At 50.6% G+C, this 26,224-nt stretch overlaps 1 protein-coding gene across 4 annotated transcripts in view; it reads right to left on the reverse strand.

Moving 5' to 3' along the window:
* Positions 1-3,854: 3,854 nt before the first annotated feature.
* Positions 3,855-26,224, reverse strand: part of KLHL18 (kelch like family member 18) — a 52,614-nt gene continuing 30,244 nt past the window's right edge. For 2 of the 4 annotated variants that reach the window (XM_078078748.1, XM_078078751.1), the window contains 9 exons: positions 25,143-25,273; positions 22,573-22,713; positions 18,420-18,618; positions 15,812-15,972; positions 14,427-14,563; positions 12,805-13,042; positions 9,568-9,672; positions 7,976-8,087; positions 3,855-7,062 (listed from right to left, as the gene is read on the reverse strand). In XM_078078748.1, coding sequence (XP_077934874.1) covers positions 6,676-7,062; positions 7,976-8,087; positions 9,568-9,672; positions 12,805-13,042; positions 14,427-14,563; positions 15,812-15,972; positions 18,420-18,618; positions 22,573-22,713; positions 25,143-25,273 — 1,611 coding nt within the window. In that variant the 3' untranslated portion in view covers positions 3,855-6,675. Of the gene's footprint in view, positions 7,063-7,975; positions 8,088-9,567; positions 9,673-12,804; positions 13,043-14,426; positions 14,564-15,811; positions 15,973-18,419; positions 18,619-22,572; positions 22,714-23,832; positions 24,019-25,142; positions 25,274-26,224 lie in introns of all 4 variants that reach the window. The other 2 variants (XM_078078752.1, XM_078078749.1) reach the window with 2 other exon arrangements.

A 26,224-nucleotide genomic window follows, 5' to 3' on the forward strand; every position in this document is an offset into this window, starting at 1 on the left:
ACAATTTCTAAATAACACCAAAAAATCTAAAAATAAAGCAATTCCATCGACAATAAAAATAAATAAAAATATTTTAACAAAAGAAGTACATGATTATACACTGCAAATGACAAAACATTGCTGAGAGAAATCAAGGAAGATCTACACAAATGACAAACATTCTATGTTCATGGATTAGAAGACTTTATATTGTCAGGATGGCTATTCTCCTCAAATTCATCTATAAATTCAACATAATATCTATTAAAACCCCAGAAGGGGGTGCCTGGGTGGCTCAGTCGTTAAGGGACTGCCTTTGGCTCAGGTCATGATCCCAGGGTCCTGGGATGGAGCCCCGCATCGGGCTCCCTGCTCAGCGGGAAGCCTGCTTCTCCCTCTCCCACTCCCCCTGCTTGTGTTCCCTCTCTCACTGTGTCTCTCTCTGTCAAATAAATAAAATTAAAAAAAAAAAAAAAGATGAAGAAATCAATACCTTACAGTCAGTGTGGTATTGGTTCATGGACAAGTATATAAGACCAATGGAACAGAACTGAGAAGCTAGAAATAAACCCTTCTATTTATGGTCAACTGATTTCAACAAAGATGCGAAAGCAATTCAATGGAAGAATAGTCTTTACAACAAATGTATTGAGACAAATGGATATCCACGCACACAAAAAAATGGAATTAAAAAAATTTATTTTAGAGAGAGAGAGAGCGTGTGCACAAGCAGGAGGAAGGGCAGAGGTAGAGGTAGAATCTTAAGCAGATCCCCCCACCCCCCGCTGAGCACAGACCCCAACGCGTGGCTCGATCTCACGATGTTGAGATCATGACCTGAGCTGAAATCAAGAGTCAGATGCTCAACTGACTGAGCCACCTAGATGCCTCCCAAAAATGAATTTCTAAAAATTAACTCAAAATGGATCATACACCTACGTAAGAGCTAAACCATAAAACTTCTAGAAGAATTTCTTCATAATCTTTGCTTATGCACAAAGTTCTTAAGACATGACTCCAAAAGCATAATCCACAAAACAAATAATTGATAAGCCAAACTTCGTCAAAATTAAAAAACTTGTACAGTTCAAGAGACAGACACTGCTGACAAAAGGAAAAGACACACCATATACTGGGAGAAAATAGTTACAAATCCTGGATCTGATAAAGGATTGGTATCCAGAAAATGTAAAGAATTCTTACAGTTCATTCATAAGACACATGGCTCAATTTAAAAATGGGCCAGATTTGAATAGCTGTTTCACCAAAGATATAGCCAACAAGGACATGAAAAGATGCTCCAAACTTTAGTGGTCAGGAAAACACAAATTAAAACTCCAGGGAGATGCCATTTCACATCCACTAGAACGGCTCTAATCAAAGAGAGACAACTGCAAGAGTTGGCAAGGCTGTGGAGCAACCGAACGCTCACATGCTGCTGATGGGAACGTAGTAGAACGGTAGGGCTACTGTGCAGAAGCTCATCTGTTTCGTAAAAAGTTGAACAAGCTCTTACCATGTGACAGCCACCTTCTAGGAATCTACTCCAGAGGAATGAAGATATATGTCCACAAAGACTTGTACGTCACAGCAGTATTATTTGTAACAACCACAAACTGGAAACAATCTAAATATTCATCAATTAGTGAAAAAAATGGATGAACAAAATGTGGCATATCCATGCAGTGGAATATTATTCAGGAACAATAAAGGAAGAAGCTGATACATGCTGCAGCCTAGATGAACCTCAAAAACATTCTAAAGAAGCCAGACACAAAGGACCACATTTTATATGATTCCATTTATAGGAAATGTCCAGAATAGGCAAATCTATAGAGACAGAAAGCATTTGCCTGAGGATGAGGGTGGGAGTGGGGATTAACTGCACACGGGCATGAGGGAATTTTCAAAATGATGAAAATATTCTAAGATGGGACAGTGGTCATGGCTGCACAATTCCATTTACCAAAAATCTTTGAGCATTAAAATGGGTGAATGTTAAGGTGCATAATGCAAATTATGCCTCAATAAAACTATTAAAAAATCAGCAATGCGAACTGGAGGAAGAGTAGAGAAGCACAATTAGGCAACCTTTGCATCTGATATACCTGAGTGTCCTCAGGTTCAAGTAACATAGTTGTTACACCTCCTCTGTGTGCCCGGTGATGGGTACACGACAAAAGACACTATGTACCAGGTTAAGACAGGCAAACAGGCCGTTCCCTGGTGGGATCCAGTGAGGACGTGCATAGAGATGGGGCACCAGGCTGACCAGAGATGCTTTCCTGCAGGAGTAACATCTACACCGACACCCTGAAGGACTATTTCAGAGAGGCCAAGTGGGGACAAATGCCAGGTCACAGTGGCCTTCTATGCCATGCTATAGAGTTTGGGTTTTTATCCTGAACTGCAAAGCTCGGAAAAGAGAACAGGGAACCAGGGCTCAGCTCCGTTAGAGAGAAAAACATCTGTGTACCACTAGAGATGAAACTGGGAACAGCAAGTCTGGGCTAATCACTATGAGAACGGCTTTCGGTTGTATAATGTTACATCATCATGAGCAGGAGTAGAGAACAGTAGTGCTCACCTTTGGGGTGAAGAGGAATGGGCTCTGCTGTTGGTTGTGGAGAGCAATCCATGGGACCACAACAAAAGGACATGGGAAGTCAAGCAGATGAGTCTAGCTGAATAAAGCTCACAGTCCACTCTGCATACATGGGCTCTTTGGTTCTGAGCAAGAGGGTATAGATTACAAGGAAAGAGCTGTTCTTACTTTAGAGGCAAATGACCCTTCTCCCACTGCACAAAGCCCGCAGATAATCTGGCTCCCTCTGCTTTGGCACAAAGGGGCTTGCTTCTATAATGCAAGGTCCGTCACGGTACTGGGCAGCAGCCCCGCACACGCCGGACGCGAGGCTGGATGGATCAGACACTGCTCCTGTCCAGCGAGCGGGACTGAGTGTGGAAATCTGGTCTCAATTCTTGACAACACTACCAGTTAGCTGGTGAATCAGGTCAGCTGGCCCTTCTGAGGCTGTTTCCTTACACTAAAATGAACCATGCTAACTACCCGGTGGGGAGTCCAGAGAGGCCCTGGTGAGAATCAACAGTGTTTATGTGTGAAACATGTGCTAGTGGGATGTTATGTGAGAGAGACATACCCTTCCAAAGACTCGAAAAATAAAGTTGTCATTCAGGTATAATCATCACCCAGTGGATAAGACTGATCATAGCTGACTTTTGGAAAAGTGTGAATGAAGAGTTTCCTGACATTCCAAACCACAGTAACCAGCGTGTAATCTCAGGAAGGCAGCTCTGGAATGTGGCTGTATTTGGAGAAGTAGAAACTAAACACAGGAGTCGGGTTCTCTCACATTTTGAGGAGCAGGCAAACCACCACGGGAATTTGCCTGCACTGCACCCCGAGCTGCACCCCAGCCGTAGGTCCCCGAGGAGGGATCTATGAATGAATGTGTGGTTTAAGAATTTTCTAGTGACTTTTATGTGCACTGAAGTTAAGCACCTCTGGCCCAGAGTTTTAGAAAGGAGCTGGACGTTTTGGTTCTAGACGGTCAACAGGCCAGCCGCATTCCATCAGGGAACCTGTGTTCTACGGCACTGAGTGAAGAACAGGGGAAATCCAAGAGGAGTGATTTGGAAAGCAGCAAGTACGTAACATGCATGTTTTTCACCCGAACCCGTTCTTATAAAATACACACACGTCTCTCCGAAGACTGCTTTTGCTATACATCTGGCTCCTCTCTTATTTTCACAGGAGTATTTTACTTTGTCCAATGTAAATTTTTTCACTGGAAGGCAATAAAAAGATGATTTACTTCTCATATTTAAAAAATAAAACAAGAAAGGATAAGATATTAGGAGTGTACTCTTTATTTCTCTTTGGTTTCTTAACACAAAAGACATGCGTTCTATAAATAAAAGGAAGATTTGCTGGGGGACAATGACTTTGGGGGGGTGGGAGGAGCAGAATTTCTACCTACGCCCAGCTCTGTGGCCGAGTCAAAAGGCTGGTCTTCAGCTCCCATCCTGGCTTTGATCTCAGGTGAAACCCGGAAGACAAGGCTGTGTGTTATCTGGGAAGGGGAATGGCCCAGGACAGCAGTCCTGTGCTCAGAGCTGGTCCACTGAGCACGACATCTCCCCCACCCGCTGGTTATACCCTTTTCACAGTATCCTTGGGTGAGAACTCTCCTTTTCACAGGGCTCCTGGAAAGGCTCGAACACCAAAGAGCCAGCCCAACCATTTGCAAACATCCCCCTCGGACTGAGGAGCTGACTGCTGAAGACTGTGAAAATGCTGGTGTTGGCCCGCTTGTGCTGAGCCCACCCAGATCAAAACACTGGCCTCAGGTGCAGTGGCGTAACTTCCACACCAGGAGGTGGCAGCGGACTTAGGAAGGTTACTACGAGAGCAGCAGATCGTGAGGGAAATGATCTATCAGCCTCAATGGCAAAATCTGTGCCACCCGTCCTGAGGACCTGGGAAGCCCGCTCGTTAGCCCACTGACTGATCCTTAACCCCTCCACGACCTGGGCTGGCCAGGACTGCTTCTAGTTCACAGAAGGGCTTATAACAAGACGGGCATGGACACACTTCTCTCCAATAGGAAACACAGACCCCACCGCCTTCTGAGTCTACCTCTGTAGGCAAACCGAGAGGGAGTGAGAAATGCTGGGGCTCCACCACGAGCCCAGGCTCCACTGCATCAGATTGTTGAGTCTTTTAAAATAAAAACATAATTTTCAAGTGCTTGTAGCAGAGGCCCAGCTCCTAAGTGGCAGCTAACAAAGGTACTTCCCTCTGAATACATGGCGATTGCACACACTCGTAAACCTTGTGGTACTGGGGTGGGAAAGACGTCTCAGGCTCCACACTGTGCCTTTCTGAACACGCTTCCAGGACACCCCAGGCAGGCAGCAAGGGACAGGAGACCAGCCAGGTGGAGAAGGGGGCCCTAAGACCGAGTCTTGCATGAAAGGAACTGTATCCTCTTTGAGTCTGTACTGGAAGCATTTTAGAAAACCAGATTTTGGCAGCAGCAGTTGAAGGACAGCCCCACTGCCCAGTGCACTGGTAACAGAAGTGTCCTCCTGTTCGGGTCCCGCTGTGCGACATTGAGGTCCCATCCAGGGAGGAGGAAGGAGCATGGAGTCTCTTCAAGAGGTCATTTGCTAATATCAGAGGAAGAAATATAAAATCTGTTCTTTGCAGCAGCAAGAGATTCTTTCGGCCTCTAGTTCTCTGCCATAAAGTCAGCTTTGCTCGAATGTAAAGGCCCACCTTGCTGGTCGTTCTACTGAGGGCTGGAGGGAGGCCAGGCCCCTGGAATTGGCGAGGGGATGGAGAAGCAGTGGACTGGCAGGGTAGACGAGGTTACTGGACCAAGCCAGCCAAGGCTGGTGGAAGGACCATGTCCCTGGTTAGGTTCTAGAGGTACCAACGGTCAATGTACCCTAGAAGCATCACAATGAGGAAAATGATCCAAGAATGACAGATGCGCGAGAATCTGGCCGGACCTGCTGTTTCCTTGCTGGTCAGGTGAGGAATGAAAGTGGGGGTGGGGAATCTGAGTGAGCGCCCTGGTGGCCGTGGGAGGTAACCACAGGGGCACCCGGAGCCTCCAGTGACTGGCTGGGAACTCCCACCTAGAAGAGCGGCCGGCCGTAACTCAGTCCACTCGCTAAGCCTACGGTTAAAAAAGTCCTCTAATGGCGGGTGTGAATACAAACCCCGTGAGCACCTTGCTAGAGGACCAGTCGAGAGTGCACTGATCCCAGACACGCGAGGGCTCAGAGGCGACCCCGAGTGCCGTGCGAGGCCTCAGGACCCTGGGACCCGAACGTGGGAGCAGACGCCGCCTTTCTCGTGGTGGGGAGTTTGCCACTGAAACACGTATTCGCCTTTAGTGTCTTTGAACGTTTTCTTCTCCCAAAGAATGTTCCCTTAAAAAAAAAGTACTTTTCTTTCCAGTTTCTTTCAAGTGTTTCTTTGTTTCAATTTCGGTCTGTTTCTTTCAAGTATCTTTTTTTTCTTCTTCTTCTTCTGTTACTCCTCAACAAGATGAAAAGACCTCACTGAAATCCCAGAAGTCCACACGGGAAGAGCTTCTGTTCTCCCTGGTTGCCCAGCAGTGAGGACCAAGTCCTCTGTGCCCTTGGATAGAAGAGGGAGGTGCTCGTGTGCAAGCAGCACGGCGCTGTGGGGGCACCACCGCAGACCAGGAGGACACCCTGAGTGCGTCCTTCCTCCCCCAGCCGCACCCCAGCTGCCACCAGGCTGGGTCACGGCAGCCACCCCATTGCAGACTGGCCACACCACGGCTGGAGAGCAGCAGGCGAGGAGGAGCGTCAGACGGCAGGCCTTCTGCAGGTGGCAGGTGGGAGCTGGGCTTGGATGGAGCCTGTGTACGTGAGGACCAGCAAAGCAGTCCCGTGTCACCAGCTGCGGAACCCAGAGGGGCTCTGCCCCACGCGGTGCCCCTTGGTGACCTAGGCTTGAAGGTCCCGAGCGCAGCGCGGTGAGGGAGGATGTAAGCACCTGGAGAGGCTGTACCTCCAGCGAGCTCACATTCACCCCATCTTCTGGTCTCCCACCTCTCCCAAGAGGGCCTGTCCCTGGAAGGGAGTGCCTGTGTTTGTACCAGATCCCTACCCCGCCACAGCCCCCCCTCTGCCTTAGATGGTGAGGAGAGGGATGCAGCCCACACCAACCCCTCCCTCGTGACAGGCCATGGGGGCCATAAACGTCCAGCGGTCCGTCTCTGGGTCATACATCTCCACCGAGCTGAGGTTTGACTGTCCGTCATAGCCCCCCACGGCGTAGAGGCGCCCACAGCTGGCCACCAGGGAGACCCGGCTCCGGCGTGTGTGCATGGGGACGATCAGGCACCACTGGTCGGCCACAGAGCTGTACATCTCCGCGATGCTGAGGAAGCCAGAGCCGTCGTAGCCCCCGCAGACGAACATCTTGCTTCCCAGGGAGGCGGCTCCGTGCCGACAGCGCTTGTTGAGCATGCCGGCGGCTGGGTGCCAGGTGGCCGTGTGGTGGTTGTAGTGCTCCACCTGCAGCAGGGAGAGAGGCACAGGTGCGGCGGGCGGAGCCAACGCTCGGGCCGCTGGGGGGCTCGCGGCGCACGGCGGCCCACGCGAGTCAGACTCCAGCGAGAGGCCCGCGTTCCGCAGCCGCACACCTGCTCTCGGACTGAGTGAGGGACCCCGCCCACCCTGACCCCTCTGTTCTTCGTCCTAGGAAACAAAGGCGTTGCCCGAGGAGGCACTGCTATGGAGTGGCAGAGGCGGGAGGAGAGCAGGGTCTCCTGAAATCTGTCCAGAGCGCGGCACTGACTGACGCCATGGATCTACCACCAGATGGCGGCTGAGGTTTTTTAAAGAATAAATGCAATTTCCAACAAATTATCCAGAATACAACTATTTGCAAATTCGCACTGTCTATAGTTGAGCTTACTCTGGGCAGGGATTTTGCCAGCTCTCATGCAGCGTTCAGCGGAGAACTGAGCGGGGCGGGGTGAGGGTGGCATGGCTATACTCTACCCCTCCTCTGTGCCCACTGGCTCCAGGCTGGGAAGAATCTCCGAGCACGTGGCAGATGGCCTGAAACCTCTTTAGATGACGCGTTGCCCAGTTATGGCAAGGCTGAAGTTTCTTCCGAAGAACTGCCTTTCAAAATTATACTCAAAGGTGGGGGCGGTGCCTGAGTGGCTCAGTTGGTTAAGCGTCCGACTCTTGATTTCAGCTTAGGTCATGATCTTAGGGTTGTGAGACTGAGCCTTGTGTTGGGCTCCACATTCAGTGGGGTGTCTGCTTCTCTCCTTCTCCCTCTCCCCCTGCCCCTCACTCACCCCACTTGTGCTCTCTCTCTCTCTCTCCAAAATAAATACATCTTTCTTTAAAAACAAAATTATTCTCCAAGATGGAAGGAGTGAGTGCCCTTAGCTCCGGGGGAGCCCAGACTCACGCTGCTGAAGATCTGCAGACCGTCGTGGCCACCCGACACATATATCCTGCCCTCAAACACCGTCACCCCAGCAGCACTGCGACTTGAGCTCATAGGGGTCACCACTGTCCACCTGCAGGGAAGAGCCAGAGGAGGGAGCCATGAGATGCAGAGCTGCCGTCCTCCCAGGACAGCTCAGGAGGGGCGGGGCAGACCGTGCAGTGTTCCTTCTCATCCTGGACAACCTCCCCACCTCTGCAGGCACTCAAAATTAGCATGTCCTAAACAAGGCCCCTCTCTCTTACAGACGTGCTCCTACCCGGTCCTGTGGATGGGACCACTGGCCATCTAGTTGTCCTACTCATATTCAGTGTTTTCATGGCCTCTCTTCTCCCTCATCTTCAACATTCCTGTGGTCACCAAGTCCACCTGGCCTGCCTTCTAGTCATTGCTTGCTCCAATCCCACTACTGCTGGCCTAGCTCGGGCCTCCCCCCGGGACAGCCTGCCGCAGCCTCTGCACAGGCCACCTGGCTTTCAGACCCTGCCCATCCCGACCCCGTGCAGCACGCCCCTCAGGGGGCTCCCTCACTGTTTCCGCCAAGGCAGAGTCCGAGTTCCCTATGTGGTTCTTTATCTCTCAGGACTCATCTATTTCCACTTTCACCTCCTGCCATGTGCCACCGACACTGGCTCCTCACGAGCACTTTCCTTCTTCTGGGCCTCTCCTCGTGCTGTCTCCCTGCCTATGATGTGCATCTCCCACTATCTGTGATGGGTCACCTCTCAGAAGTCTTCCCTGCCACCCTGCCTCTCCCTGCCAGCTGTGGTAAAAATGAAGGTGCTCCCCACCCTGCACCCAAGAGCTCCAGACAGAGGCCCCCAGGGTAGGATAATCACGATGCACCCATGGCCCCAGCGGACCGGCTGCTACTTAAGCATCTCAGACACCCAGCTTGACACACAGTCAGTTGGTTAAGTGAATGGAATGTTGGCTGAAAAGCATTCTGATGAATCCATTCAATGAACTGGCTTATGAGAAGATTCAAATACTGAAATGAAAAATTTGGGCTAACCTTGCCAGCTGTTTTCCAAAGAGTATTCCACAAAATAAGATGGTGACAGGCATTATGTCACCGGAGAATTTTTCAGTCTTTAAAACGTTACTATGTTTGATGGAAATTAAGAACTCTGGCAGTACGGACATCAATGTCTTCCAAGCTTACCCGACCACGAAACATTTCTTGCCCCTCTAAATCACATCCTACCCAAATCATACCTCTCCTACTTTGGAAAGTGTTGTTCATTTATTTCTCATCCCTTTCCACCTGCACTCCCATTAAAGCGGGCTGATTTAACAAAGAGGTACAGAGCATTAAATAAACATCTCCAACTACCTAGGTAGACTACTATTTATTTTTAAAATTTATTCAATCCTTCATCCATTGAACCAAAAGTTATTAAATACCTATTATACGCAAGGTATGACAGGGGCTGAAACGGTGAGTAAGATACTCTCTATCCTTGAGAAGTTTAAATAAAACACTGCTGTTCTCATTCTCATACTGTCTGTTTAACCAGTTCCAGTTTTCCCAAGGGAGCTGGAGTCCTTACTTGTCTGTCTCGGGTGAGTAGGTCTCCACAGAGCTGAGAGAAGAGTTGCCATCATAGCCCCCACAGACGTAGATCTGCCCATCCAGCACGACCGTCCCCATGGCGCTGAAAAAGACAGAGCTGTCATGCAGCTGGGCCTCAGACCTCCTAGGCCAGACTTGCACGCTCCCTGGGAGATCCACCTGACCACCAGCTGCCTCTTTCTAGAGCAGACCCAAGCCCCATGTGTGAGACTAAGTGTAAAAGTAAGGAGAAAGCAGCTGCCCTGCAGTGCCCCCTGCCGGGGTTCCGTTGGGGGGCCCCCTCTCCGCCCTGGCTGTGTCTGAAACGCTCACCTTCCACCTGGCTGCGCTCAAGGTGTCATTACGTCAAAGTCCTCTCCTGCTCACAAAGCTGTCCCGGACCCCTCAGCAAGAATCAGTCCCTCTTGGCCCCACACTGCCGGAGCAGCTTCTTTATCCCAGCACTTGTCGTCATTGTGGTCACTCATTCACCCCTCAGATCCCATGAGGCACTCAGGAGGAGGTGTGCCGTCCCAGGTCCTAGATCCACAGTGCCGAGGCGAGCCGAAGCTCCCGCCCACCGGGGCTCGTTCTGGCACCTGGGGGTGTCGGAAGGCCACCTGTCACCTCGTAACAAGTGGGGACCTCCTGGAAGACAGGGGTCTTCCTCCATGTGACTCTGACCATGCTTCGTGTAGTGCTTTGTACGGGTTTCTTGTGTTAGCCTGATTTCCCTATTTAATTCACTGTGAAGTTTGACAGATGTCTTTTCATGACAGATGTGGCTCGACGGCCCCTACTTCGCTCCGTGGGTGACACTATGCTCCTGCTGTGCACTGATGGAGGTCCTCTGCACTTGCCATTTGCCCCCCTCACCCCACCCACCAAGGAAGCAGCACCATCTTCATGGCACAGATGAGCAGCTGCGGCTGGGGAGGTTGGGTCCTTCTCCGGGCTGCCTGAGAGGCAGGCCTTGGATTTAAATGAGACGAGCCCACTCCCATGCTGCCCACCGTGCCCCCCTCTCCTCAGATCAAAGACCCCACAGTCTGGCATAATCATATAATCTGTTCTACACCATGCCTCATGAGAAATGAAACATGCCTGCCAAGCTGCCCAATTCACTGTTCTCAAATCTGATGCTGAAGAGTCAAAATGAATCTGGGTGGCCGACAAACAGGAAAATAAAATATACCAGGCTTACTGCCACCTTTCAAATGTACACAGCAAACCAAACTGATCCGTGCAATGTCCCTTCAGGGACACCGTAACAGATCCCCTCAACTGGCCCAGAAGAGGAAAAGGACTTTGGCCTCAGGCAAGGACTGTGGGAAGACCACAAATTCACTAGACACTGTCACTATCCTTCCAGAAGTGGACAGAAGTAACAACACAGGAGTTCAACAACAATACGAGAGAGAAGAGATGCCACAAAACTGAGTGAGGTTAACTATTAACTAAGCGGTAAAGGCCAGTGTGAAGAGGGGAGGAGGCCTGGCATGGAACACTGCAGGCAAGGGGAAGCATGATGGCAGGAAGGAGCTTGTCAGCACGGGCATGACACAGAGAGCCATGTGGGACGGCAGGAGAGAAGTGACTCGGAACATTGTTCGGCAGCCTGTAATTTCAAAGGGATGAAATGGAGCTGGGTCCATGCTACTAATAACAGGGCATTAACCACAGTGAGGGAAGGGGGTGCCCAGAGGACTTTCCTCCCAGACAACACTCCAAACTCTGTGACATCAAAGCAAGGAAGTTGCCCAGAGCAGACACCCCAGGAAGAACAACGGGTTGCAGTGAAAGCAAAAAGGGCACTCATGGCTGGAGAAATGGAGTAATGAGTCATCCGAGGCCACAGAAGGTTGCAAGGCACCCAAGGAGCAGAAAAGGGAAGCTCTGAGGTGGGGGGGGGGGGGAAGGAACCACAAGACTATTAGCTCAGGGAAGAGCAGATCATGTATACAAATTCTTTTCTTCCCAAACGAACCTACTGTGACCCTTTGTGAATCTAGTCTTATTGGTACGTACAAAGGCAGACTCCTCCTGGCCCGAGGCCACACACTAACACTGCAGAACGTGGTCTGTGTGCCTCCTGGCCTGACACTTCTTCTTCCTCGCCACACAGGCAGTTGCTTGATCTTACACACAGAAAACCCAGAGCGGGGCCAGACAAAGGGGCCTATCAGGCAAATGCTTGGGCCACAGAATTTACAAAGCGGAAAGGCCCTTGAAGAGCATCTGCCCCAGTGGTTTTCAAACTGCCCCTTTCAAAAACAACTCATGTAACTTTCCCCCTAAAGTTGGGCATCTGTGAAGGAAGCTCAATTCGTGAGAGAGAAATGCAGAACTGTTCTGGTTATAGGGGTACGGACCACTTCCTCTCCTCTGTCAGCCCCGGAAGAGAAAGCTGAGCGCCACTTGAAACTGCTGATCCAGGGTGGCCCCACTGAGGGCAGAAGAAGAGAAGACCTTGTCCAGCGATCCCCCCCGCTCCAGAGCCCAGCCGTGCACATGCTCCACACATGTCTGTCGGAAGGGAAGACTCGAGCACTTCAGCACTGAGAAGGCTGAATGGAGGCACCATTCGGATGCCCTCTAACTCTTCTTCAGTAAATCTGAGCAGGCAAGGGATGGAGGAGACAAGTATCTGAGTGTGTTAAGAGACATAAACTTGGTCCACCTATGTGCTCACACCTGGTGGGGGGAGGGGGGGTGACTGAAGTGAAGCATGTTGCTATGGATCACATACTCCCAGGGTGGCAGAAGCACGTGTGTGGCAGAGATCCGGGGGGTGGCGTGGGGGTGGGGAAGAGAGTATAAAGGACAACACTTCTCATGTCCTTTCATCACTAATAAAGTTAAATCCTCCTGATTCTTCAAGTTTCAACTTTAATCCCACCTCTTCCCTGAAATCTTCCAGACGTTTCCATCCAGTTTCTTTGCCTTCTAGAATCTTCCATAACATACGTTTTCCATTCTTATCTGATACTTAAATAACAATACAACTTCCACATGTCCATGTCTCATCTCCCCAAGCTCCTCAAAGGACAAGGCAAGGATTTTACTTTTGAGCAGACGGGGCTGAGCTCCCGGGAGTGGCAGTGGTTGGCCTGGCTGCAGGAAATTCCCAGGCCGGCTTGTGTTTTATATTATTATGTGCCCCTGCCTGTCTAGTGTGGTGCTCCCCAGATGCTCAGTGTGTATGCTCGGGCTGCACAAGTGGCTTCCAGAATACCTTCTCTTGCTATTCATGCTCCGCACTCTGGTCCACGTGTCCGTCTCTGGGTTGTAGACCTCCACAGTGCTCAGCCGTAGCTGGCCGTCATAACCCCCGATGGCATAGAGAAGCCCGTTCACCACAGCCACACCAACGCGGCTGCGGGCTGTTGTCATGGGATGGCACTTCTCCCAGCGATTGGCAATGGGGTCGAACACTTCCACCACATTCAGGGAATCACCTGCATAAAAATTTGCTACTCAAATTAAAACAAATGAGACCACGTGTTTAGATCACAGCTGTTGGGCACTGATTACATGGAATGTTCGACTTGACTCTATTGGTTCTTCCCACAGAAATACTCAAGCCAGATGGGCCCACTAAGACGCTTCAGCCGTGCTAACCTCAAACTGAATTCTTCAAGGAAAATCAGAATCAGACAGGAGGCATTCACTTTCTAGAGGGCAGTTTTAAACTGCAATGAGGTATGCCGCCCGCTTAAGGCCAAAGCCGAAGGGAGATGGGACACTGTTTCCCCAGTGCAGGAGGCACACCCACAGGGAAGGGCATGGGTCCCCCTGCCGACTTTCACTTACTAGCGTGTGACCCTGGGCAAGGTGCTTTGTATCCCCATCTTCTGTTCTCACATGTGACATGGAGATAATCTCTATGGCAGAGTTGTCATCAGGATTAAATGACAGAATAGGCAAAGCACCTAGCATAGTTCTAGAACACACTAAGTGCTCAATAAATAGTAGTTACAGTAGCCAGGAATGATGATTCCAACCCTACCATTTACAACAGGGGTTTTTTTGTTTTTTTGTTTTGATCAAATAAAATAATCCCCCCTCCCTGTTTTATTCTATTGTGGGGCACTTTGCTCCTACCACACTTTAGCGTTTACTAGCTGAGGACACCCCCTTTCCAGGACACATGGTTAACAAGCATATGGTAAACAGACTGGTAAACAGACCCATCTCTCATTAAGCTTCAATTAAAAATGAGACTGCCCAGGACTGCCCACCACCTGCCCCCCTCCATGAGCCTGGACTAACCCAGAGAAAAAGCCGGCCTTCACGTGGGAAGTGACTCCACCCTTTGCCATTATGCCACCAAGATTCAGGAGTCCACACTGTCCTCCCCATGAAATCTCCACCTGCAGTGGTGCCCGGGTGGCCAGGAGGGCAGGGGGCCTCATGAGCTTGCCTAAAAACTTGGTTGGGTAAGAGCTGCTGAGAACATGCCGACTCCAAAGCATGTGTGCACCGCGTGGGAGGCAGCAGGTGGAGAGAAAGCAGTATTATGGATAGTGGTGACCGTGTATTTGGAGAATTTTCCTTCTTATGGTGACAGACATACAGTCTAACCCCAGAGATCCATATGACCAAACGTGATTAGCCTGGTAACAGCTGGGTCCTGGACTGCATTCTATCCAGGGCTGGTATTTAGCTCTGATATTCTGATTTGATGGTATTCATACCTGACATGCTTTCACTGCATAGTATAATAGCTGTATCAAATCAAGAGGGACCAGGGTGTGACACACAAAGGAGGGGACCAGAGGACCAGGTCAGGTTGTTTGGTGCCTTTTTATCCACAAAATCCCAGACAGCGCCCTGCAAAGGGGAGGTGCAAGATACCTGCTGAGTTGAGGCCCCCCACGGCATAGATAAGGCCTGTGATGGACGTGCAGCAGCGAGGCCGAGTTCTGAAAGCCGGCAGGTGGGGCCGGCGCTCCGGCATGAGGTGATAGTCCTTTGCTTCGTCTACCAGGTCCCTGGAATAAGGTGTCGCATGTTACGACAAGGAGGTATTCTCCCCACGTGGTCTACATTTGTATTTCCGAGTCTGGTTGCCCCACCCCCAACTGGAAGGGAAACATGGGAGGAAAAGCCTTCTGGAAGGTTTGGTCTTGAACCCAAGTGAGTCCAGGGGGAACCACACACAGCTACTGAAACATGCTCAGAATCGGAGCGGCAGATGAGCAGAGCCCACCTCAGCTAGAGTAATCAGAATGAGTATCTTCTAATAGGCACACACCTAGCAGGAGGAGAACAGGGTGGTGGCTACAACAGCTGGTGTTGGGGAGGTTCGACAAGCAGCCCGCACCCTGTCACCACTGAGATCCAGCTCTTCCTTCCTATCCATCTGGCCCACACCCTGCAATGCGCCATTTCTCACCCAGACCGTGGCAGCAGAAGCTGACTGCTGCTGACGGATGGCCCTGCCTCCAGTCCTGCCTCTCCAGTCCTCCAATCCACCCTCCACACTACAGCCCAAGCTGTCTAAGAACCTTTGATAGCTACCCATTGCGTACAGAATGAAGTTCAAACTCCAAAAGCCCCCATGAGACTGCTTGTCACGGGGTCCCCCTACCTGCAGCCACACCTCCACCCCCTCCTGCCATACACCTTCATACAGCTCACACACAGCCACTGACTTCCTCTGAACCTGCTGTGAATATGGCAAGCCGTTTGGAGGAAGGTGAATATTTTCCTTTGCTGTTCTACTTTTATAATGATCCTCCTATATGGCTACCGCCTTCTGAGCTGTTTTGGGAGCTCTGCTGTGCCACGTCATCACTGCTTTACCCTGGGTAAAAGTTTCCCATGCTGGTAAACATGTCCCCCCTTGCCCATCACTGTGGACGGGCCCAAACCCACCTGAGGCCCAGTGCACTGACTAATGTTTACTGGAGAGGACAAGGAGCCCCAGGGAGTCACCACTAAGTCAGCTCCTGGAGATGCTAGGAATCCTCAGGGAGTGTAGGGAAGGAAGCCCCTTCTGCCTCGATGCTCCCTCATGGCACATGTCTTTGCCCAAGGGGTCAGACTCGGGCTCTTCCAGGCTCTAGACACAAGGCAGATCAATCTGCGTGCCATGAATTAGGACTGACCACTCCAAATCCTTCTGCCCCTGAGCTGGAACACAAACAGCCTAAGTGGCCAAGTTCTCTTCTCTGCGTGCCCGCCCCCCCACCCCCACCCCCCCTGGCAGCGTCCTGTGCAGGCTGGCCCTCGCTCACCTGCATTTGTGGCAGGAACGCACCAGGTCATCCTGCTGCACGCGGTCTGACAGGAACTGGGGCCGGCAGAGGGGCAGGCGGATATTGGACAACAGCTCGGGCAGGCAGGGCCCCCTCTGCTCCCGGTCATATCTGACCCAGGCCAACGCAGCTTCAAAGACCTGCCATGGCAGAGAGTGCAAGCCGTGTAGTTACTCCTCGCTCCCAGGGGCCACATCCCCGGGCCCCCCAGTCTCAATCCCTCCACTCCCTATACTGAGGCAGTCCCTCGGGCCCATACATTTTTCCTCCTACTTATCTCCTGAAGTCACTGTTTTCTGGAAACTTCCCCAAGCTGCCCCATTTGGCCCAGCCTCTTGAAAGGCAAGCCTCAGTGACTATTAACAGCTTCCTGGCTTTCATCACATCCTCCTAGTGAAAAGCTGCCCTTGGTTCCTTACTCCTTTGTGCATCTCCCCACACTGTCCACTTGTCTTCCCTCCTCAACCCCTCCACCCTCTGTTCTCGCAGGCTGGTCAGTTCTCTGTGCACACTGTCCCTTTCACCTCGAAGGCCCCTCATATTCTCCTCTTCATCTAAACCCGCCCCCCTTTCCTTAAGGCCTGGTTCCAGATCGATGTTCTCTGGAGCTTGGCCAAAGGCTCCAGCCACAAGGGTACATCCCTTTAAAACCTGGGATCCAATGTATAACCGATAAGTGAGCTGCCCCAGGTCATATTCATTAGTGGGAGAGCTCGGGACAGGGCTCGCTCTTGGGACGGGGCTCTTCCCTGCACCTGGAGCGCCCACATGGCCACACTCAGGGCCCCCTCTACTACTGCTCTTCGGACATTAGGGAAATGAGCTGAGTTGGGACTAACCTCCCAACAGCTTGCCTCCTAGAGCCTGGGGCTCCTCCTGCGGAAGCAGAGCTTCATGGCAGGCCAGGACTCCACACTGCAAACATCCCAAGCTGCTCTGCCTGGGGCCTTGGATAGGTTTCCCAGCGACTGGACCAGCAGAGGCCTTGCCGCAGAGGAGCTCCCAGCATCTGCAGGGCCAGGTCTGAGCGTCTCACCCCTGCACCGAAGCCCTTCGCTGTCCAGCCCTGGCCACCCTCTGCTCCAAGTAACGTCTCCTCACGGTCCTCTTCATGTGTCTGCACCACACCTCTGCTGACCAAAGGGATCGCCTTTGCTCCTCTCTGACTGCTAACACCCTGCACTCTCATTTATTCACACTCTTCTTGACCACCCCCGGGAAGAGGTCTTCTTTGTCCTTCGAGGACCCTCGTCATTCAAAGGCTTTGCCTCTTCAATCAGTTTCAGTCTGCCGGTGCTGACCACCACCTCCAGTCCTTTCCCCTCAGTAACTGATGCCAACAGGCCTTTGACGCTGCTCCCTCTCTCCCAACCTCGCGCTCCGGGTCCCTCTGGCCCGCCTCCTCCCTGCCGTCTCCCCCAGCATGGGCTCCGTGGCTTCTGAGGTGGGTGCCCTCAGCGCCCATGCTGTGCGCCTTCCTCCCTTAATCACGCCCACCTCGAAGAAATCTCTACCCTGGTGAGGTCCAGCTCTGTAAGTTCATCCCCACCTGCACTCTGCACCTGCGCTAGCATATGCAGCTGACAGAGCTGACTGGTCCTTTCTTCTCTTTTTTTTAATTTTTAAGTTTATCTATTCTTTTTAGTAATTTCTACACCCAACATGGGGATCAGACTCACAACCCCAAGATCGAGTCACGTGCTCCTCCGACTGAGCCAGCCAGGCATCCCCTGGTGGGTCCATTCTAACTTTGTGGTCGCTAATCTCGTCAGGCCCTGCTTCCCACCAAGCCCCTCTTCCTTTCCCTGGTATCATCCATTTCCTCTCCCGCTCCCAGAGGGCTGGCTCACGACTTCTCATCTCTCCTCACATTTCTCACCCTCCTCCCGATCCTCATTCTCAGGTAAGAAAATAGACACATGCCAGAAGAGAACGTCAGTAGAATTTGCCAGCATGTCCCTTCCCACCCTGCGCCTCCCTGTGCCCCTGGCTGTGGAGGTTCTCCCTCCTGCGGGGATGGACAGGAGCGGCTGGTACTCCCAGCAGGGACATCCCGTGCCCTCAAGCCGGCCTCCTCTTCGCTTCCTCCAGGATGTCATGTCAGCAGCCATTCTCCCTTTCCTCCTGCATCACTGACTCTTCCCGCTCTTCTGGAAAATTCCCACCAGTAGTCAAATGTACTGCCATTTTTCTCACCTTAAAAAAACAAACCAACCAACCCCTTCCAACTTCATATTCCTCCCCAGTGATTGCCCCAGTGCTCTGCTCTCCTTTAGAATAAGACTCTTTTGAAAGCGTTATCTATGCTAATTTCCAGTTCGTGGCAGCATTACTTCTAATAGTAAATACTGGAAATCACCCGACATCTAAGAATAAGGGGTGCAATGTTGATAAAATCCACTGAATGTTAGACACTGAAATGGATACAAAGTTCTCATGAAACAGGCACACAGTATAATGAAACAAACCCATAATAAACAAACTGCACACACATGGTCTTCATGAAAAAAAAAAAAAATAGAAAACAAAGATTAGAAAGAGCAGGAGCCCCCGAGTCCCCTGCAGATGGCTACTGTGCTCTACAGACCTGCTCCTCTGACTTTACATTCAGCTCATCCCGAGACACCAGCTCGAGCACGTCTTCCAAGGGCAGGGCCAGGAATTCTTCTGACATGGACACCTCCACAAAGTGCTGGTGGATGAAGCTGTTGGCCGCGTCGTACAGCACGGCGCACATCATGGTCTCAGCAAACTGGCGGACACCCAGGCAATTTTTGGGGTGGAGACTTTTGGCATAAGAAAAGATGAAAAGAAAAAATGTAGAGGAAGAATGGTATGTTTGGTCATTCTCAGGTTGGTTCTAGGGAGAGCTACAGAATGGAGAAAACCCTGCTTTGCTCTCAGCTTGGCTGCAAACTCCGTGCATGATTCCAGGTGCGCTGCTCAGGGACTCAATTGTGAAGGTTTAAAATGAAGACACTGCCTGTTGGTCCTAGTGTTCAGTGTGTCTAGGTGGGACGAGTTCTCTGGCAAGTCTGGGAAGCAGCTCTGAGGACAGAAGAATAGGAGAACACATACTGTTTGCTTTCCTTCAGCTGTTGACATTCTTGGTCAAACATCTACCTGTTCCCCACGCGGGCACTGAAGTTGTAGAATGAGAGTTTAAACCATGCGGAGAGATGACTTCTCTAACATCAGGACCCTTATGCTTCATCTTCTGTAAACAGCCAGAAGCTCTATGGTCTAACTGGACTCCCAGGAACAACAGCGGTAGCTACCACTCGCTCAGCACCATCAGTGCGTCCAGTACTTTGCCAGCGAGAATCTTTTCAACAGCACTGCAGAGTAGTCGTTACTTCCACTTTTAGATGTAAAACTGAGGCTCAGAGAAACTAAGACACGTGCTCCCAGCCCTCTACAAGCAAGTGGTGGTGTGGAGACTGAACCCCGTGTGCGTTCCCACGACCCGGAGGCAGACCTGCCCTCCTTGGGGCCGTCTGGGTAAATCCGGGCCCTGCGTCACACCAGGTGACATGGGAGGGTTCCTCAAGTGTCCGTAACAGCCTCACCTGGAAAAAGGTGAGGACAAGAGCTAGCCAGCTCCTACAGCTGTGGCCACGATTAAGCAAGAATGTGGCAAAAGCACTCAGCATGGTGCCTGGCGTGAAGTCAGCTGCTGTCTTAATTTTCATCGTGGTCGTTTTTCTTACTACTATTGCATCTGACAAAATCCCAAATGCGCCCAACGTGGTTCTGAAATCTTGGTGACAGCAAGAGATTCTGGGGTTGGAGCTTTTCTTATTTTGACTTTGTGACTGATAATCCGTGGAGGGAGAAGGTATTTATCAGATGGAAACTGCCCAGGTTTTCTTTATTAGACTGCTTGCTGTCCTTTCCCGCCATGTTGTTTAAAGTTATAGGCAGAGTTATACTCACTAGCCAACAATCACCACTGTCCCTCAGCAGCAGACCTAAAGGGCAGAGTCTCTCAGGAGCCTGCCTTTGGGATAATCTAAATTCCACAAGCTGTTGCTTCCCTTCCAGCCTGAACGGGCTCTGTCCATGGCTTTGGAAATCTATGTGCATTTCCACAAAGGCCAGGGAAGCATGAGTACTGACTAACACTTAGGCAAGGCCGCATGGCCAGTCAGGGACACAGCGCTCAAGGTCAGAATGTCGGCTCAGTCATCAAATACCACCTTTCTCCTGGAGCACTTACAGGGACTGAATGAGACTTGTTTACAGGCCTTTACACACATATGGCAGATATGAGGCTCAACCTTCCCTGGGCCTCCTCACCATGTGATTCACTGATTGCAACCACAGCGACATCAACTCAAGATGCCACGGACTGGGAACTGGATAGAGTCCAAAGACGTGGGCAAGGATGGTCAACATAGCTGCCTGGAGCACATTTCCATCTGCTGGCTCTCAGGTTAGGACTCCTGTACCTCGCCTTTGGCTGTCTTTGACTGGCTTGGTATAATAAGGAGAGCAAAACACACCTTCAACTGAACTGGGCTTCCGTGTCAAAGAGGATGGGATGTGGGAAGCCTGCTTGTGAGGCAGCCGGGGGGGAAGGAGGAGGGAGGGCTACCATGCAGGAGAGGGCCCCGTTCAGGAGCCAAGCCGGAGGAAGATAAGAGGGAAAATGAACCCAAAGGGCAGAGAGAGACCCACATCTTCCATTAGCCACCTCACAACTGGCAACCACCTTCTTGACTTTGTCGGCAGGGAGGCCACAATAAGATGTAATGCTTTATCAGACGCAGGAAGCAGTGACCTGAAGTAAATAAGTCATTGGCTTGGTTCACTGATGTATCTGATGTTCTGATTCAATTCTGAAAGAAGAGTTTTGGAAAATACATAGCTCCAGTGCTCACCTAAAAACAAGGAGGCCCATACATCTGAAGGCTTGGAAAGGGGCCACAAGAAAAATATCAACCCCAACCTCATGGAAAACTCTGAGAACTTTACAGCTTCTCTGTGCTCTGGAAAGTCCTGTCTTTCCCACTACCGCTCAGAATGGTTTCTCTCAAGTCATTAGTAATCACAGCTTGACAACGAAGGGCCCACATGCTTGTCTTTGAATACGGGCACATGGGCAGGGGGCAGGTGGGACCCCCTAACACACTCCGCAGCCAGGCTCAGGGAGAACCACTCCAAGGAAGAGAGGCAGTGATGGTAACTACTGGAAAGAAAAGAGAAAGCAGGTCAAGCCTCTGGGGCCCGTGGGAAGGAATAAAGACAGGAATAAGGTGTGAAGTGAGGCTTCAGAAGGGATCTTGCGGGGCTGAATGGGAGAATGTCAAGGACAGACTCATAATGTCAGGCTTTGTGCTTAAGTGCATCTTCCTAAAATGTCACTGATGCATGTAAAAACTCCGCTGGTCTAAAAATCACTTTTCTAAGCATCTTTTGGGTGACACTCCTTTGTAACAGAGGCTAGGTCCAGTATGGAGAGTAATGACCTCAAAAGCCCCCCTAGGTGGAGCTCTTGTCCCCTTGCGAGAGTGGCCAACTTAATCCTTTCCAGAATGCCTACTTAATCATTCTGAGCTCCGTGGAGACAGAGAGAGAAACCAAGTCTGAAGTCTGGTCTGTATCCTTAAGCAGCTCACAAGTGAGTAGGAAAGCCAGTGTGCCTCACATCCCCCCACATGCATCCCTCCAGCCTGACCCAGAAGGCATCCCAGCACAGGGTCAAGCCAGGCTCTGGGGCTACACTGTCCTTACGTGGTCTCATCTGTAAAACCTGAAACAGGACCTACGATGAAACCACTCACCCTGCACCCAGCGGCGTGCCCTGCGTACTAAGCATCATTACCATGGTTATTAAGACTAGCTGCACACACAGCAGTGCTCAGTGATGTCCATGAGCACCACACGGGCAGGATGGGGACAGTAGGTGGGGTCCACAGAGCTGCTGAGTGAGCTGGATTTGTGGAGCCGGAAGGGGAGAGGGAGAGGTCAGCTCTAAGAGGAAATGAGGTTCAGGAGGGCAGATCTGAGACAGGAAGAATGCTGGTCTTCAGGCCATGGACCTTGTGATCGCAGTAGCTCAGGTGGAGACCAGGCCTCGTAGAGCACCACAGACAGAGATTGTGTGGAGCCCAGCACTAACCTGCACCCCCAAGTCTCTAGTGCTCAAGAGGCAGCTTTGACCTTATGGCTAAGAGCTCCCCTTCTTGAGGGGGAGAAAGAGCCTTCTTATCAGCTCAGTCATCAAAGGGGCACTGCTGAACGCTGGACCTAGGTAGGGATATACTCCATGGTCCTTACCCTAAGAGAGCATACAGTGATTGCGTTCAGGGGCCTGAGGGGGGACACAGAGTTCCAGGAGGTGAAATTTGGGTGGGCCCCTAAAGAGCTGAAGGAAAAAGAAGTCAAGACATTCCAGGAGGGGGAAGGATCTACACAAAGATGGAGACAGGCTATGGAACAGTGAGGCAGTACGGAATCCATCGGTTTGGTGAGCACAGTCAGTAAGTTAGCACCGGTCAATTGGAGGACCAGAAGAGGTACATGTCAGGCCAGGAGAGAGCACAGGCAGGGGTCTGTAAATATGTTCCTCAAAGGTTCACCCCAAAGAGCTGGGCACTGCTCAACAGCGATTTGAAGAGTCAGCTCCCTGGCTCACTCCCTTCATAAAACTCAGTATGCCCAGAGTGAGCGAATCGGCAGGGGTTCCAGGAACGACCTGGGCGCGCTCCCGCCATGGGCCGAGTCCAGGGCCTCACCGTTCTCGAAGGAACGTGCAGCAGGCGTCCTTGATGCTCTGCAGCTGCAGGAAGCTCGCCCCCATCAGCAACGACTGCACGTTCTGCTGGTCAATGGCAAGGTGGCCGTTGTAGGCAAAGTTGATCAGAGCCTCCAGGGCGCTAGGGAAAGGAGAGAAGAGATCGGCTTCAGAGACTCTGGCCCTCACTGAGCTGACATGACTACCTGGGGAATGCGTGGGCCCTGCTCTAAAACCCATTTAGCCCATGCCCTTCGAGAATCTGTATGACAGGAATAATGACTTCACCAGAGTTGAAGAGTCCATTCTACTTCTTAAGCTGTCTTTACAGCCCAAATAATCTTATTACAGAAAATTTTAAAAAGAGAAAGCAAGTACCCACAATCTCACTACTAAATGAGTCAACAGTGGTTACTTTTTTGGGTTCATTTTTAGTCTCTATTTGCCTGCATGCATAAATGGATACGGATATAATCACATAATACTTACTGAGTCCTTTCCCACGTTGCTACACTGTCTTCATGTTTATCATTTTTAGTGGCTGCTATATAGTATTTCAACATGTAAACATAAATTACATGCTAAGCTAGCATGTACATTACATCTACATTACATGTAGATGCCGTAATTTATTTCCTTTATTGGTAGGCCTCACAGCTAGTAACATCTTATTGCCATCATAAATAGTGTTTTTTTAATTTCTTCGGGATACATTTCCAGAATGAGATGCCGACGAATTTTTCTGCCTCCCACTGGGAAAGAACTCCAAGTTCTGTCTCAGGGCTGCATGTGGTCTGGCCCCTCTCCGGCTCTCTGACCTCATCACCTTCCACTCTTAGCCCTCACTCTATCCCAACATGCCGAACACACCCTCACCGCAGGGACTTTTTGTACAGTCTGCTCCGTTTGGATGGCTCTGTCACCAGACGGTTCACTCCCTCACTTCGATTAAGGTCTCGGCTCAAATGTCACCTCATCACAGAGGCCTTCCCTGATCACCCTGGTATGACACAGACCCCCACCATCGCTCACTTTACTGTTCTCGCCTCGCTTTCACTTGCCAGCCCTACCATGCACGTGTGTGGTTATGGTTATGGCCAGATCCCCACGACTAGAAAGCTGGCACAATTAGAGGCGCTGTTTTCTTAGTGCTACAGCTCAGTGCCTTCGGCAGCACACATGGCAGGTGCCCAATCTACCTCTGTTAAATGAAGCACTTGGACTGTGCATGGCAATGAGCACAGCTCCTTCAGATACAGACCTCAGAGAAGAGAGCGTACAAGTGCCCTTGCAGACCCACTTCTGTGTCTCTCCTTATAAGTAGCTGGCCTGAGATTTCTGCCTTGCAGTGGGTATATAAATCCTCTCCACGTGTGGGGCAGATCACTCTCAATCATCCAGAGGGTACTACGGTTTCCTGGCTCCTTTAGCCCTCGTTTCCACCACTCTGAGATTAAGAAGGTAGGTAACAAATGACAGGTTACTGGGTGAGGTTGCCGACTCACTGCTTTGTTCACTGTTTCTGCTCCAACAAGAACGTCATTGCCCCGAGTCACCCTGTGTGTCTCGTTTGCTACTGCATCCCCAGCCCTCAGAACAGTGCCACACACATAGCAGGGGCACAGTGGACCCTTGGATACAGCCTAGGTTATAAACATGCCGCTCAGTTCACAGACTTGCAGCAAAATCAAACATAGAATCTGTCACATAAACATCCTTCTCCCTTTCAAGGCCCAAAAAGGCATACTATGGAATATGTTTATATAAAGTCTTCATATAGTCATTAGGAAGGTATTTCCACGAAGAGGGTCCAGTAGTAAGTGACTTTATATGTCAGGACAACATTAAGGAAATGCTTGAATGACATGATTTCAGCAGTTATGGTACTGCCTCCTGCCCCTAAAATTCATCTAGGGCAGAATTTTGCAGCCTCGGCAGGACTGACATTTGAGACCAGTAACTGCTAGGGAGGGCTGTCTTGGACACTGAAAGGCATTTAGATGGGATAACTTTTGGGCTTGGCCTCTTTGGGCTTCAATTTTCTCAACCATCCAATAACCACGATTTTGCCCATCTTCTGAATCTGTGTTGTCCCATACAGTAGCTACCAGCCACACATGGCTATTTAAAATTATGTTAAAATTAATTAAAATTAAGTAAAATGTAGAATTCAATTCCTTATTCCCACCAGTTAAAATTCAAGTGCTCAGGAGCTACATTTGGCTAGTGGCTACCATCCTGGAGAGTACAAACACAACATTCCCATCAGCGCAGAAGTTTGAACGGATGACACTGTTCTAGACTGACGGGGAGAGTATGGAATGAAGACACTTATTTGGAAAACTATTTTGCCAGTTATAATGGTTAGCACAGAAAAGTGCAGAGGATACCATTTCACCACCTTTGTACCCAGTCCTCGTTATAAAAAATTTCCTGGACGCTAGTCCCTATTTAACGTGTTACTTTAATAGTGCTTTGTCCTGCCACGGGCCCGCCAACAGCACCACGCACGGGGCTGAAGCTGCGCCTGGAAACCCGCAGACCGAGAGACCCAGTGGAGGAATTGAGTACCTGGGGTCCATTCCTTGCATTACAATCTCATCCTGCTTGCACTCCATCATGTCATTTGTAAACATAGCGTGGAAGTACGGGATTGAGGCGGCTAAGACGATCCGGTGGGCACTGAATTTGTGGTCCCCAATCTGTGGGCAAAGTGAAACATAAAGAGAGATACTGAGGAAGGCAAATACAAAACCCAACCGGCCCCTTCCCTGGCTTAAGCCTCTGCCCATTGCAATGGTACTGGAGGCATCCCGGTACATGACAGCTGGGCTTATCATGGAGACCCCGAGAGCTTCAATTCCACATACTCAGTTGCAGTGGAAGAACGTAAACAACACAGTTTCATGAGGCATTAAAATGGTTAAAAAAAGAAATGGAAGCCCGAATGCTTCCAGTGGTAGTTTTCACTTCTATGGCAGTCACACTGCCTTGTTCCCAACTCCCCGCCAACTCAGAGACCTGACTGTCTAACACATTATCCTGATCCCAGTTTTACTGAAGCCAGATGGAGGAGACAAACTGTCCAAGAACACTGGAGCTCCTGACAGTAGGCTCCTCAAGAAGAGTAGATACACAGAGACAGGTAGAGATAAGGAGAAACAAAACCAGACTTGAATTGGGGAACACGTGCGGATGAAGGACAGAGCAGGCATGGTGGGCACAAGTGTTGGGGGGTCTGGGGGCAACAACCGGGCTGTGGTAGGCCTTGTGGAGCCCAGAGTTCCTCTTAGGAAAATGACCCCGGCGGCAAGTAGCTCAAACGACTGGTACTGTGTACTGCTGGTGCTCTGCATGGCCCACAGGGCTCAGGTCACACAGGGACGGAGGCAGACTCTCTCCAACTTGTATCGAACCCTCCCGACAGACACATCCTTAGCCTGGGGAGTCCTATAACGCGCTTTCCAACTATCTGCCAAAAGGATAGTCCTTTTAACAAGCTTTGCCATTTATAGCTTCTAGCCACATAAACATTTCCACTTAAGAACTTTCTAGGCTTCAGAAAGAACAAAACAGTCTCCCCCCACCCCGCAAGTTCCACATTAGTGAAATGCCAGAGCATCTCACTACCTGATGCTCTTCTTGGTCACATT

Source organism: Halichoerus grypus, chromosome 1 (assembly GCF_964656455.1).
Source record: "Halichoerus grypus chromosome 1, mHalGry1.hap1.1, whole genome shotgun sequence".
NCBI classification, from domain to species: Eukaryota; Metazoa; Chordata; class Mammalia; order Carnivora; family Phocidae; genus Halichoerus; species Halichoerus grypus.